The 16,398-nt window shown below is 38.8% G+C and overlaps 1 protein-coding gene across 2 annotated transcripts in view; it reads left to right on the top strand.

The window, feature by feature from the left end:
• Prkg1 (protein kinase cGMP-dependent 1) overlaps positions 1–16,398 on the top strand; it is a 1,221,673-nt gene that overhangs the window by 443,828 nt on the left and 761,447 nt on the right. For both annotated transcript variants that reach the window (XM_038325478.1, XM_038325472.1), the window contains exon 3: positions 12,209–12,322. In XM_038325478.1, coding sequence (XP_038181406.1) covers positions 12,209–12,322 — 114 coding nt within the window. The remainder of the gene's footprint in view (positions 1–12,208; positions 12,323–16,398) is intronic.

Below are 16,398 nucleotides of genomic sequence, written 5' to 3'. Positions count from 1 at the left end.
TTCTGGGTCATGGGTTAAATTGCTAATACTCTAGAAAGATTGTTCAAGAAGGAGCCCAATGGAATTATTTTCTAAATAAATTTCAGTTCAATAAGTAAAAAAAGTCCAATGGAAGAGAGAGAGAGAGAGAGAGAGAGAGAGAGAGAGAGAGAGAGAGAGATTGAAATATATATTCAGTATATATCGAGATATATATTCACTATATATATACATATATATACATAAACATACAAACATACATATATATATATATATATATATATATATATATATATATCCAGATGAACTAATACATAGTTGTGGCTGTATAACTCTTTCAGCTTGGTGGAAGAGTTTTGTAGAAAAGATGGTCTTCCCAGACTGATCTCAAGGTGCCTTTAGGAAGCTAAATAGCAACAGTGTATAGAAGGAAGGCGGGACCCTGACTGATGGGAAGGGAATACAATGTCTTTTTTTTTTAATGATGGTTCCGTACAGTGGCAAACCTACCTGGAAGCTTAAGAAAAGGGTGTATTCACCCATGAGGGCAAGTTAAGTATTGGCAATGCAGTGTAAAGTGAACAGTAGAAATTTATTCCATTAGCTGGGAGTTCTTCCTCTTATTGAGCCAAGGATGACTTTGAAAACCTGATGCCTATGAATCTAATATTGAAATATTTCCAAATGCTTAAAATAGAGTATTTTAGAATATAAAAGAAACCAATTCCTTTGGCAATTGGTAGTAAAAATATTTTTTGAATTGTGATTCACTAACTGAGGTTTATTTTTTTATCAAGTACATTAAATAATAGGATATAACAATGCATCTAATAATGATTGCAAATATTCAATAGTGAGTGTGAAGACATCTGGAATAATTGTCACATAGAGAGATAATGTTTCTGTTTGGGGCATGACAATTTCTGTGATGTGAATGTGATTCGTTAATATGGAATACTGCGTTTTGGTTAACAGCTAGCGAAGCTCTTTTTTCTTTTTTTCTCAGCCATGTTCAGAGATCCATGAGTGATTTCAAGCTAAGTGTCTCTGAGCCAGACTGTGAAGCTTAAGTGAGAGGAAGACAGGGATTCAGATTCAGGCTAACTCAGAAGATTCCAGTTCCTGGGCAGCCCAGACGATCCTTGCTGGCCATTCGGATTTGACTCCAGAGAACAGCTTAAACTTCCCAGCATGGGATTTATACCAGAATAATGTTCAGTGGGTGGAGTCTGTTATCTTGGAGGAACTGGGGAAGGAGCAATGTGTCCATTGCTGTTGGCAGAGACTTAAGCTGGAGCTTTATTTCAGCAGTGAATACTGTCACACGGATGGAATCTACCCACGGGAGGAAGTGTTTGTGCCTTCAGCCGCATGACTCACTTAAAGGTGATCTGGCTGTTCTTTTTCACAGAGGGAAGTGGGGGAAAGGGTAGAAATTAATATGTGGGAGATGGCAGAAACTTGATGCGGAAGAGATGTTATTGAGGAAGTGTGAGAAGCCAAATCATCTCCGACTCATAAATTCTCATGAGGAAATTTATGAGTTGGGCACTAATCTTATCAGTGAGCAATCACTATGTGCCTGTATTCAGTAATCACTGTTAACAGCTTCATTGAGATAATTTACCACCGTACCATCTGCCTCTTTAAAATATTCAATTCGATAATCCTTAGAATATTTACAAATCTGTTTTCTCATTTTCATTATCTTGAAAGTAGCCCTAGTCTTACCTTCTTTCCTAGACCTTGAGCACCTTAATCTGTCTCTCTCCAACAGACTTGGATTCTCTGAACATTCGGCATAAATGTAGTAATAATGGAATATGTGTTTTTGTGGGTCTTTCTTTTCTCACTGTTTCCAAGTTCATACATATCATAACATACATTAGTGCAGGGTTGTCACCTTACTGTGGCTGAATAACAGTCTGGCTCCATTTTGGTAAGCCGTTAATCAATTTACACGGTCTCTTTCTACAATTTTCTTTGATTGCCTACTAAATAGTTGCTCACCGGTTTTCTTTCACCTTTAGCTTTTTTTATTATTACAAGCATGATTCTGTTGTGGGAACCCCTTCAGCCAATAGCCTTTAAGATAGTGCCCACATTGAGTGTGGTCTCATGTACCCAAGTGCTGAAGAAAAGCGTGCATGGCCCTCTTTCCTTCTGAATTCGGTTCCAGTTCCCAGTGTATGCAAAGGACTGCAGATCGCTACCATTACTGTGAGCTTGTTAAAATCCACTTATGGAGCGAGCCGCGCGGTGGCTCATCGTGTAGGGCGCCGGCGATGGCGTGCGTGTGCATGTGTGTGTGTCTGAGAGTTCGAATCCCCTGTGTCTGTGTGCTGCTTGTGCAAACGGTGTGTGTGTGTGTTCCTCTCTCCCACGGCTTCTTGTGGGGAAAAAAAATAAATCCGCCTGTGGGAGCTCTCCAGTGAAGTAATCTAGGCTTCACGAGTTAGATAACAATATCCCCAAATAATTAAACCTTTTTAATACTCCATTCTGGGCTATTGTGGAACTCTTTTATACTACTACAGATTGGTACCCCTCGTGATCTGAGTCTGCACCATTCCCGGGCCTTTGACCCTGACCAGACCCCGGAGGCTTTCTCCCACCCTCCGCAGCTGAACTACCTCTCCGCAGCTGAACTACCCCTCCGCAGCTGAACTACCCCTCCGCAGCTGAACTACCCCTCTGGCACAGCTGCACATAATTGGAAAGAATCCACTTTATTATTCTTAAGTTATATTTTTTTTTTAGGAATAGGAGGGGTGGATCTGCCGTTAAGAGCACTTGCTGCCCCTTTAGATCACCTGGGTTCTATTCTGAGTGCCCTCTTATGGACTCGGTCAGCACCAGTGCATACATGGTATATGCACAGACAAACATGCATACACATAAGTAAAAATCAACATAAACCTTAAAAATTACCCTGATCTTACTCTGCCTACAGAGGCGCCAAAGATAAAAATGTATATATTTTTTCATGAGTAGCAGGTTTCCAACCTAGTCCTCTCACTCCCAGTCCAGCAACCTATGATCAACTGGTTTGAAGAAAAGGAGTTCAAGGTTTGTCATTTTTGTGTTTTTATAGGCATTTGGAGCATTTTGAAACAAGTGGTTACTCTTGATTTTTCTCTGCTCCCTTTAAAAAACACATGAGTATGGCTACACATCTGTTACGTATTGTGGGGAATCCTAGTCTCGCGGAGAGGGGAAAAGACACATAGCGCTTCGCGTACAGCTAGTGTAGGTTGTCAAATATAAAGTCTCATGGTAGGAACTGCATTTTAGCACTGTGAGAGTTACAGTAGAGCAATGGCACGTATGTGCTTTCACCAAACGGAGAGAGATTAGCACTGTCAGGTGTTTTTCTTCTTCTGGGCTGCGTAAATCTGATTAAAGTGCAGTCTTCAAGCTTGCATAGGAGAATGATTGCTCCGATGTGGATGCTCAGTGGGGTCACTGGGCAAAACTATAGGTATTTTTACCTCTGAGGAGTTACTGTCCTCCAGCTCTTCAGAATGGCATACCAGGAACCACATGCTTAGCGCCTCACCTGGGGTGTATGTTGACATACCAAAACCTTCACATGCTTTTCATGCATTCGTGTGGAGTTGTGATTGTTCTCTCTAGTGTACTGAAGCAGAACTCTAGACCCAAAAGATCCAATGGGTCTAACAGTAACAAATACTGGGATATCAGCTTAGAGCTTCACACTTCAAAACTCTTTTTTTTTTTTTTTTTTTTTTTTTTTTTGCCTCATGGGAACCTCAGCAAAGTATCAAATGGATTTAAGAAAAAAAGAAATAATCCAAGTGAAGAAGCATTACTTGAAACATGGCTTTAAAATTGAGAGAGAAAATTAGATTAAGTACCCATTAGACCCTCTGTGAGATGGCAAACACCTTCCCCTAAGATGGATGAAAATTCCTGAGTCCTTATCATTGCATAATTTATGTGACAGCCCCATCTAATGCTCTGCCAACTCCCATTGCCACAAGTTTCTCTCACGCCCTAACCCTTCTGCTGTTTAACTATCTGGAGCAATGGCTCTTCCTTCCTGCTTTCATCTTTCCTCAAAAGTTTCCTGTTGCCATGAAGCCAACTACTAAGAGATGAAGAAAGGAGCAGTATATTTCTTCTGGCAGCAAGTAATTGATTATTCATCAGTCATGCCTTTTATTAAATAATCCTCATGCTTTATCCCTAGTGCATGAACTGGCTTTTTGGAGCCCATTCCCTATGGATGGATACCTTGCTCAGCCTAGATACAGTTGGGAGGACTTTGGTCCTACTGATGTGTCAGACTTTGTGAACTCCCCATGGGAAGCCTTATCCTCTTTGAGGAGAAGATGGGAGGTAGGGTGCAGGGAAGGGGGGAGGAGGGGGAGGACTAGGATTGGTATGTAAAATGATAAAAGCTGGTTTTTGAATTAAGGAAAGGTAAATTGAAAGAAAATAGACCTCCAGCTTATACCGTGTAACTTTCCCACTTGCCTTGGACTCTGGTTTCTTACACATCCCTGTCCTTTGTGCCCACTCCTAAAGTTTAGGAGCTTTAACTGTGCTTCCTGGATCTTCCTCCTTAGAACTGCCTCAAAGGATGCTTGGTTTTGTTTCTTTCTCTTTTTTAACTTAAATATCAGAAAATTTCTCTTTAAAAACTATTGTTATCCTATTCTTTTTATTTTCTTTAATTTTAGAGAATGTATCATCTTGTTCAACTTTTGTAACCCTACAAGGTACAATACTCGTGTGTGAGCTCGCTAGTGAGGTAATCTAGGCTTCACATGTTAGATAACAATATCCCATGGACAGTCAATGGTGCCATGATGAAATTCTCAAGTATGTTTGGAGAACAAATGATGCCACCCTAATTTTAGTAATATTGTTTTATTAATCTGCCTTAGAAATTTCTGGAGACATAGGTTCCTGGTGGTTGTTTTCCTTTATCTCTCTTCACCTCACTTTTTGAGACAAGTTCCTCAATGAATCTAGAGTTCACCAATGAGAATAGACTGGCTAGCCAATAAGGCCACATGACTCTCCCGTCTCTGCCTTCCATGGCTGGGATGACAGGCATGGGACACCATGCTTGGCTTTTACATGGGTGTGCAGGATCTAATTCATGTCTTCATCCTTGTACAAGAAATCCATCTCCCCTGGCCTCTGTTCAGTGTTGACTGATGAAGATGATCATGCATTATAGAAACAATAGGGCATTGATGGACCTTGGTTTAATAAACTGACTGAATTAAAACCTGTTCAACTCTCATTTACTTCAGGAATGAATATTCTATTTCCCCTGCTTTCCTATGTGTGTACATCTTTCCTCGGGCCTGTCTTTAGCTTTCCTCATGGCTAGAAGTTAAAAATCACAAACATTTATGTTGAGTTCTCTGTGTAGTTTTCTAGGATTTCAAAGTGTAATATGTAGAAAAACCATAATATTGATCCTGGGAAGAGCATTCTAGACTCTGCCTATGAACAGGTACATGGGTCATTCAAACAGAAATGGGGTTCAGATACCTTCATGTTCATCTTTCCTGCCTGCACTTTTAACTACTTTTAGTGCCATAGAACTCACTTATGTTTCTGATTCTGAAACCAAGGATTGTTGTGCTTATTTTATTTTGTGCGCAATGTTTTGGGAAATATTTTATAATTTAGTTCAGTGTAAAATAAGTTAAATATATTTATTGTAGTCAAGACCAGGTAGAAACTCTTATTTGCCTAACAGAAGGAGAAGAAGTAAAAGTCTTCCTTCATGGAACCTCAGTCTCTGTGAACTTCTCACCCTTTAAGTGCTCTTTTATTGCACTGGATAATGAGCACTGTGTGTTCTTTCTTTAAAGAGCATGACTGTGGCTTTGGCGAGATGGCCCAGTGATTAAGAGCACACGATACTTCGGAAGAGGACCCCTACTTGATTCCCAGTATCCACATAGCCGCCCACAACTGTCAATCACTCTAGTGCCAAGGAATCTGCTGCTGCTTCTAGCCTCTGTGGACAACAAGCACACACGTGGTTCTCATACTTGTCAGCAAAACACTCATACACATAAAGTAAAAATAAATCTTAAAAATATATTGTTATGATATATTAAAGTGGCCTTTGAATGAGAGGCTTTGTCATAATAACAATACTATATGAACTCCAACGGTTCTAGAAAGCATAAATGCAAAATCAGCTTCAGAAAACTTAGATGTGCACACATGTCTACTGAGACACTGATTAGCAAGACAGAATCAACTAGTAACTAAAAACAAACTTTGAAACAAATGTATAATACTGGAACAATACAGTTTCACACAGATATTTATTCAGAAACCAAAAAAAAAATAAGTTAAGTTTAATCCCTTAAAGGGAGAGCAAATACACATTTAAGGGGCAGGAGTTGAGATCCAGGGAAACCACATCGATTGGGATGAGAAAGCAATCATAAGCAGCTATTGGAAATGTCTTGATACTCTAACATTCTTTCACTCATAACAAACTCACTTCTTACAGGAAAAGCTCTCTCTCTCTCTCTCTCTCTCTCTCTCTCTCTCTCTCTCTCTCTCTCTTTCTCTTGTCATGAATTAAGGAAGATGTGAATGACAAGTATGGAGAGAAGCCAAATCTCTAAGTCTGTGTTCTGTTCCTGGGAAGTGGATGGCTTCTCTCTCTATTTCTCCCTGTCACTGGCTTGTCACTTTCTGCATCCTTCCCCAAGTGACAGCACCTCTGATCTAAAATGACCCTGCAAGTCAGGGCTTGTAGGATCTTTAATTGGTTGAAAAGGAAGACCCAGAGATGAACTCCTCTCCCTAAAGAATGTGAATCTTTGCCAATGGCAGCATGGCTCAATCACCAGAATGCGGAAAGATCTGTTTAGTCTAGTAACTACACTAATTCTTATCAGAGAACAAATATCATATAGCTACAGCCTTTAACTTACAAAATCTTAAGCACATACTCAAGATGTTTGGAAAGAGATTGGAGGTGTTGTCTGAATGGAAACTTAGATATAATACCTGTTTCCTTTTAATGGCAAAAGAAGCTGTCATCGGTATGCCAAGAATTTGTTGCAACTGAGCACAGTGTTCACAATCAGTTGCTAACAGCCATTCTCTTTCTAGCTGCCAGTAATAAATTGTTAAGTTAATTCTACTTATCAAGAGAATCCTTATGGCTCAAAACCCTACATTAGAGAAAAAAAAAAAAAAAAAAAAAAAAAAAAAACAACAAAAAAAAAAAACCAAGATAAACCAAAGCAGGATATTTGGCATCTCTTTATAATTTCAGTTTCTTTCTTTTTTTTTATTGAAACCCCTGATTCTTATAACACATAGGAAAAGGCATAGATGCTTCCTAATAGCTCTCTTAACACTTGGAATCTCCCCAGGGTCATGCACATAGAAGGGCGCCAAAGGCAGAAGGCAAAGTGATGCTGCTAAAAGTGTCAGGCTTAGGCTGACTCAGCCCATTTCAGATCACAAATAGGCATATGGCCCCTGAAGTAGAATCAAAAATGTATTCAGCGTACTATGATACAGCTGTCAATTATTCAAGACAGTGGCAGGAGTAAGAGAAAGAACAAAGCCATAAATAACACTGGACACCTTCCATCCAGCGCTTTCAACCTCTTCTTCTGGGCAAACCACATTAGCAATTTAGAAAACTCCAGATGAGTTATATGTTTCTTTGCATATCATATGATAGCCAGAGGACAGAGTAAAAGTCACACCAAGAGGATATCAGATTACATAACAAAAATAGTAAAGTATAAGGAGCAATGTAGAATATTAACATGAACTAGATTTGGATTTATTGGTTCCAAAAATAAGTTCTGATAGTTTGTAGGAACTTTGGGATTAGTCAAAGGGAAGGAACACTTTGAGTAGTCTAGTCCTAATATAGTTTGAAAAGTATTTTTCTGCTGCCCTTTAGAAAGTCTTGTTTGAAATCTAAAATATTTGAGAGTCAAGTTGAAGTATTAAAATAGTTATGAATAAATAATGATTAATTTCATCTTTGTTTTAAAAGAAATAGAAATTATATTCATTATGGTTGACTTGAAGGAAATTCACCAAGATGAATCACCAAATTTATTTTTAAAAAGTCATAATAATATAGAACTTCTAGAGTAGACCATTGCATGTTTAAAAATCATAATAAAAATCATAATAACATAGAACGTCCAGGGCAGACCATTCTACATTTGAAAGAGTGCTCCTTTATGCCATGAATATCTCTGTCATTTGAGTCCCTGATCTGTCCCTCCTCTCTGTTACTAATTCTCATTCTCACAACATTTGAAGGAAAATGAGCAAACAAATTATGATTCAGGGTAACAAGTTAGAAGCATTTTCTGTTTCTGGTTTAATTATATCCGTTTATTAAATTGTAACACCAAAACAAAACACAGTGCTTTAAACTGTGTGGGACATGGTGGCCAATGCCTGTAATTCTAGCACTCTGAAGGTAGAAGAAGAAAGATCTGAAGATCAAGATCATCCTCTGCTACATAGAAGTTTGATGTTATCTAGGGCTATATGAGACCCTGTCACAATATAAAAGACAATACTAAAGAAACAAACAAAAACACAAGTTTTTTTAATAAGCATCATTTATCATATGACAGCAGACCCTTATACTTCCTTGGTAATTGTGTGCACACTGACTGTCCAATATGTAAACTGACCTGAAAAAGATATATCCAAACTAGTATTTATCAAGTATAATATTGAATAATTTATTTTAACTATCCTAATTAGTAAGGAATATAAATGTCTGTTGCCAGCACCAGTTGTTAATATATTAATGAATAGTTAGCATATGTATAATTTATGCCTATTTTTCAACAAAAGGTCAGTTAGGTGTAAGAAAATTAGGCAAATAAGATTATGAAAATAAGGCAGGGTGTTGTGGTGCATACCTTTATCCTTTTACTTAAGAGGCAGAAATAGGCAGATCTCTGTGAGTTCAAAGCCCGTCTGGTCTACACAGTGAGATTCTGTCTAAAAAAGAATGGGAAAATAATTTGAAACTAGAAGTGAATTTGTGTGTAAATTTCAAAAACTAGAGTCGCACAGTGTTCTGGAAAGAGCTTTCTGGAGGCCATAAAATTGGATGGTATAGTGGCTTACAAGCTGAGCGGTTGTCCATACATTTAAATAGACAGATGTTATATGATTATATGTGTATGGTTTGTCTAGAAAGGAAGGATGTCTACAGGACTAGGAGTGATGCTCATGGTGGTAGTTGGACACTTTCATTTTCCTGTATGAGGAATAATCTATATTTCATAAATTAGGTCTAATACCAAGGTCCAAGGATTTACTTGAAGAAACCTCTAGCTCAAAACAAGAGTCCTTTTCCTACTTCCCATGTAGATTGACAAGGATCTCCTGACTAAATTGGTAGCATGGGGACTTTGGGGGAGGGCTGAAGAGGGGATGGGAGAGGCAGGGAGGGAAGCAGAGAAAAATGTAGAGCTCAATAAAAATCAATAAAAAACAACAAACCAAACAAACAAACAACAGTCCTAATGTTGATTCTTGTCTTGTATTGGGCAGGTGTTGCTAGAGATAGTGTAACTCTCATTATTCAGATGTTTCTTTCCACTAAAACCTTTCAAATGCCAACCTCAAAGACAAAGAAGCAGACTCACGTAGTCACTCCTTTCTTCTCTAAGCAGTGAAAGTTTTGTTTGAATTATATTTACAGTGTGAATTATATTTATCATTCACACTACAAACTGTAAAGTGACAGTTTTATAATGCATTGGGAAGGTATTACTTCTAAACCTCAGAAGCCTCCAACTTCAAGTCTGTAGCCTCTGAAGCAAGAGAGCCATAAAATGTTGTCTGAACAATGAATGCTGAGTGTGAGCATTCTCCCAGATGAACCACTGATTTTCTTGGGTTTCTGTTTTCTTCTCTTGGTCTGGTAAGGACTTGAGTTTGAAGGTTTGCTCCTCACCACCGTTACACTTCATTGAGGGAATCTAAAAACAAATTCTTTGATTAAAACAGAAATCCTCTTTTCCTACATAGGCTCAGTTTCTGAAGTAGCTGATGGGTTATTGGAATATATTGTAAATAAGTCTTACTTTCATTTAAATGATAAACAAACAAAATTACACCAGCAATATGAACAGACATGTAGTAGACATTTATGACAGGGTTAAGTAGTTTTCTTGCCTTATCTCATTTAAATGTAAAAATCATCCAGTGAGATAGATATTCTGGCTTTATTGATTTTACTAATGAAGAAAGTAAACTTCAAAAAAGCTAAGCGACTTTACCAAACGACACAGGGTTGGTACCTAACAGCTAAGAAAACTCAGTTCTGAGTCTGATTCAGACAATGTATTAATTTCTTGACTACCATGCTATAACCTGCTCTGTCTCATTCTTGAGTGTCACGTGAAACTTCTAGGGAACAGATTCATCCCTAAAAGAAAATGGGGATGCACTATATTTATGAATAGATAAATTCCCGGGCTGGATGACATAACTTGAAAGAGGGAGTTCCCTTTCTATGGTCAATAAGTGAGCCTGAAACAGCTGGAGAACATTTGATCCATGCTGTGAGTGAAAGCAGTTCCTAACCTTTGGAATCATTGCGTTTGCTCATTCACAGCTTACTTATACAGAATAATTCAGTTCCAGTATGGCGAGTAGATTCTGGATTTTGTTCTAATTATTCTCAAATCCCCTGTCCACACAAACTGTTTAGATATTGAAGCGAGCCGCGCGGTGGTTCATCGTGTAGGGCGCGTGCAAGTGAGTGAGTGCGTGTGTCGGCGAGTTCGAATCCCGTGTGTCGTGTCTGTGCGTGTGCTGCTTGTGCGAACCGAGTCTCCCTCCCACACTGTCTTGTGGGGAAAAAAAGTTTAAAAAAGTTTAGATATTGAGGCTCAGAGGGAATACTTCCTATAGGGTAGATGGTACCTCCCAGATGCATAGATGAACCATCTTTAACCTCAGAGGGTGTATGAAGGTAAATCAGACTTTTTAAAGCCAATATTAAGATTAAACTTGATTAGCTAAATTTGGGAATAAATTTGTTCTCAGTACTTTAAAAGAAAAGAGCTATTACAGAGACAGGGCCATAACGGGACAGCTGTGACTCTGGTGCATGGGACCTGAAGTTAGGACGACACTGGCTTCATTCTTGTACCAAGTGAGAGATTTTCTTTTCTACCATAGATGATGGGTAAGAGATTGGAAAAATAGCAAAAGTGGAGGATTATTTCTAGAATAGAATGCCTTTCTTTTTCTCCCCTGGTTGTGTTGGGTGATGGAAATTTTAGGCCACACAGCTATGACTTTTTTTTTGTTTGTTTGTTTCTCTGCAGCTTTTTTTTGTTGTTGTTGTTGAGCCTGTCCTGGAACTAGCTCTTGTAGACCAGGCTGGCCTCGAACTCACAGAGATCCGCCTGCCTCTGCCTCCCGAGTGCTGGGATTAAAGGCGTGCGCCACCACCGCCCGGCTACAGCTATGACTTTTTAAAATGAATGTTCTCCCCTACATCCCCCATGGATAGCACTTCCTTATTTGTGTGCAGCAATCTGTGCCCAGCGTATAGTGTTTCCTCAGCTTTTTCCTTCTTCAGCGTTTTATTTGCCCAGCTCGTTGTGGAGCATAAACAGTCCTCCTGCTTTATGGTTGCTTTTATCTGACTGACAGTCCACTTAACAGGCTAGAAAGCATAGAAATACTTTGCCTTAGTCGATAAGATGTTTCCAAATAAAAAGATACCAAGATCTGCAATTAAATAATGCCCAAGGGTCAGAGTAATTTCTCTCTTTATAATAACTGCCTTGCTCAAAATGAGAATTTCCAAGTCTGAAGTATGCTGTAGAAAACGTGCCCACTTACTCGAATTTGCTTTTGGATGTAAAATAATGTTAAAATTGGAATTACCATGGTTTACTAAAATTACATATCGAGTAGTTTCATATGCTCATGTTTCTGCCCCATCTTTTCCTAGCCTTTTCTTTGAGTCTCGCTTTAAATCTGCTAGTGAAGAATTTGAGATGAGATTCTTACCATACATTTTTTTTGCTTTTCATATATCAACCTTTGGGCAAAACTTGGTTTAAATTGGTTCACCGATGCATTTAAAAAAAAAAAAAAAAAACAAGCTCAATGTTTTTCATGTCATACTGAAGATGCAGCAAATGGAATAACATGGGAGAGAGTTATGATAACATGGTTTGCCTTCTTCTTCCAGATGGGAAGGTTGAAGTTACAAAAGAAGGTGTGAAGCTGTGCACCATGGGCCCCGGGAAAGTGTTCGGGGAGTTGGCCATTCTCTACAACTGCACCCGGACAGCGACCGTCAAAAGTAAGGCTCATTTCCCTTTTGCCACATGCCTTCAGTGTCTTCTTTCTGTCCGCCTCTGCAGTGATGATTTGATGCTGATTGGTTGAATCTGTGTCATTCGTTAGTCTATCTTTTGCTCTGCCATCGAGTTGACACGTGTTTACTGGTGACAAGGCGATTGTTGACCATATACTTTATTTCTGGCATGGGATAATGATTGTTCTCATTAAAATTCTTACGGTAGAACTTTTTTAAATGGTATACTTTTTTGGTTCAGATTTACAAAGAGAAAGGCCTTTCCTTTTTTCCTACAATTAGAGCCTGGGATGATATTCTAGAACATTTTCAAGCTTCTTCTTTAAAAAAAAAAAGATTATATAAGCCATAATGAATCCCACGTGTTGATTCTGTGATTCAGGTGAGGCAAGAAGTGTCCTTTGTCTCACGCAAACATCCCTAAAAAGAATACATCCTGGATTCTATGGGTGCATCTGAGTATATTTTCATCTTCAGCTGCTCATCAAGTTGTATATTGTAGCAGTTGATCTTTTCTCTGATTGCACTTGTTTTAAATCGGGCAATAAAGCAGCTTGTTTTCCTGATTTTACATGTATGTGTAGATGTGATTTCTCTGGAAATGCTGGAGTTTCAGTAGGAGCAGCTGCAGCAGCTAGAGGGAAATTTGTATTTCTCAAGAAACCGTCTTCCTGTGCAAAGATAAAAGGGCGGTATAATGAATAGAGCTGAATTTAAAACCAACAGTGGAGATCCAGTGTGTCTTTAGGCAAATGTGTGTGATTCAGATTTCCCATGTTATCCCTTAGACGATTTCAATGAGAAATTTATTATTAGCAGGTTTTGTTTTATTTTTAAAAAGTTGGCAAAATGACCATTTATTAATACAAATTATCATTATTTGGATACCACTGAGTAGTATTTTCCCCCAAGTACATCCTATTATTGGCAATATGCCATTAAGGCTCTGGCTGTAAGGTACTCAAGAATGTCCAGCCACCGCAGGTCCCAGATACAGCTGTCTATGGCTTGCAGTGAATGGTCTTTCTCCCAAAGTGCCACAGCAACAGATTTGCACTGGAGATCATTCAGGATGGCTCCTTCTTGGCCCCTAATTCTTGATCTTGAGAGCAGAACCTTCAACTGATAAGTACTATCATGCTTCTCTTTCATGCTATCGTTTAATTCCACAATGCAAAAAATTGAGAGCCATGGAAACGTAAGAGATTCTGTGCAATGTTAACCCCATAATAAAGAGCCTACGATGGAAAACGAGCATCTAGGGCTCCATTAAGCAAAAGAGATTTTACTATTATGTTTTGGTTTTGTAAGAAACATATTTTTAAGGTAAACAAAGGAGCCGAAGAACACATTTTTGTTAATATATGTTTTCATAGAATTGTGAATAATTCTTGCCATTTTAAAATTTCTGAACGTTTCAGCCTAGTATAATACTGCTCATTGAATCTAATTGGGACTACAAATTTCCAGAGGTTAGCATATGGTAATCACACCATACCTAATCATATGAAATATTGAATTAGAATATTGGAAGAAATATTTTAAAGAACTAGTTTGTTTAAATGGATTTTACAGATAATTATTTTTATGAGATAATTACTTTGCTTCATAAAGATCAGTGATCAGATCCAGGCTCCATAAAATGGTGTTCATCTTCACTAACTGTTATATACTCATGTTTGACAAATTAAGATAGGCACTGTGCAATCTGAATTAGTAAGAAAAAGCTAAATGTTGGGTGCAAAGTATAATCCTAACAGTTTTCAAATAAAAATATTCCACACCGAGGGGAATAAGTGATAGCGTCATTTTTCTTGTACATAAACTGAATCACACAAGGATATGCCTATGTGCATGTGTGTGCGCTTCACTTCATGGGGCCTACTTAAGGCATGGAAGTTGCATGCAGATATGATACTTGAGCTTGGGGTGTGATAAGTTATCTCTGTATTTGCAGTTATAAAGGTTATGGGCATAAGGATGGGATATTGCTTATGAAGAACTATTTCTTTTAGTTGATGCATAAGAGCTATAAGGTACAAATAATGGTTGTTTATTGCTTAGAACTGTTTGTCATGTCTCCTTTCCTATCCAAGGAGACTGCACACATGACTGTGGGCTGTAAGCACCATTTTGTCTTTATGCTGAAACTAAACATACAGACTGAACGCTTTATAATTCTTATTAGAATTCACCATGGATATATTTATAAACAGTGACTATGGAATATAACACCAAAGACTGTCTTACTCTTTACATGTGAGACTTTAAAATATCCTTAAACATATTTACCTTCATATGTCCAATACTTTCTCAGGATTCAGTATTATTTGATAGTCCTCTTCTTAACCATCATTTTGCCAGTGATGACTATTAATTATAGTCCTATTTGAGTTCCAGACTAATACCCCGTTTTGTTCATTTCAAAATCAAAACCTCCGCTTGTGCATAACAGTGCACATCTGAGGAAATTGTGCTTCCTGTGTAATTAACGTATCTATTAAACCTTTGTCGCTCTTAGTTTTCAGGCCTCGGTCTGCCCTCCACAATTAAAAACGTTCATGGTTTCTCTTTCTTCCTCCTTAGGCTGACTGAAAATGATCTATGCTTTTAGTGCATTCCTGATCTCAGAGTAGTGGCTCAATTCTAGGAGGCATGCAAAGGACCTTCAATAGTGAAGGTGATCATAGATCTTTTCATATCGAAATATTTTTAGACTCCTTAGTAAATCTCCAGATTGGTATGAAATGCTCTAAAAGATGTTTCATCATGGTGAGCCAACTGAAGGAAGCATTGTGGTAGCTTGAAGCAAGCTCTTTTTTATTTTCCCCTGAGGTTAAAGCTTTTTTTTTTACTCTTATTGATTCTTTGTGGATTTCACATCATGCATTCCACATCATGTATTCCGACCCCACTTATCTCCCTGTCGCCTTGCATCCACCTTCTACCCTTGCAACCTCCCCCACACCCCAAAAAAAATTAAAAGAAAAAGCAAAAATCAAACCAAAGAGAGACAGAGGCAGGAAGACAGAGAGACAGAGAGAGAGAGAAGAATCTTGTCATAGAAGTTGTAATGTGACCATAAAATAACACAGTTTACCCTTTAGTCCATCCATCTTATTTGTAAGTGTTCGTTGCCAGAATAATTGGTCTGGCTCAAGGTCTCTGGCTGCCACCGATAGTGGGCTCTCATTGGGGCTCCTCGTAGATGATCCTGTTGTCCTGTGTCATGGAGGTCCTGCTATTTTGGATCTGTAGTTGCATTCCCTTCACATGCTCCAATAGTTCATAGATTTAATGTTCAGGTGGCCAACTCATAGCCCTGATGCTGGGCTCTGGGGCTAGCTGAACTGCCCAACCGGCTGGCTTTCCCTCATTGTCACGACCCAGGTTGGCTCACCCAATGCAGCCTGCAGCAAGGGGCCTGTTCTCTTGCTCTCAGGGCCTCAGATCCAGGTCACCTACACTCAAACCAGAAAAGCCATCTGTACTAGTTTGCCCAGGCAAGATGCAGAACTTTCTCTGCCGATTGCTGTAGGGGGCATCTAAGGGGGTTGGGGGTGTCAGCTCTCTTGTTCTCATGCCCTGACTCACTAGCACTCTGACAACAGGGTCAGCTCTAGTGTATGGCCCAGGCAAGGTGCAGGGCCCATTCTCCTGTGTACTGCAACTGCTCCGGCAGGGCTAATTCTCTCACTCTCATGACCCCAGGCCCAGCTCTCTTACCTCTTTTTTGGTTTTGTTTTGTTTTGTTTTAATCTTAGACAATCAACTGCCCTTCTTCTAAAAGTACATAAATGTATATCACTAGTTGTCCTGATCACCTGCGAGGAAGGTCTGAGATTACCAAGAACAAATACTTTTAGTCCTCAAAACTATAGTGATGTAGGAAGAAAAAGCCTGTGGCATGGTACAGAAGATGTAGATGTATGGTCTACTCCTCTCTTACAAGGTAGCACCATTGATTTATCCTCAAGGAATGGAGGCATAAAAATGCATAAAATTAACATTATGTTGGAAACAAAAATCTAACAACTTTCAGTGTCTCAAGCAATTCTTTG

This window comes from Arvicola amphibius, chromosome 1, assembly GCF_903992535.2.
Source record: "Arvicola amphibius chromosome 1, mArvAmp1.2, whole genome shotgun sequence".
Classification (NCBI taxonomy): domain Eukaryota; kingdom Metazoa; phylum Chordata; class Mammalia; order Rodentia; family Cricetidae; genus Arvicola; species Arvicola amphibius.
This window is presented reverse-complemented; position numbering and strand designations above follow the sequence as displayed.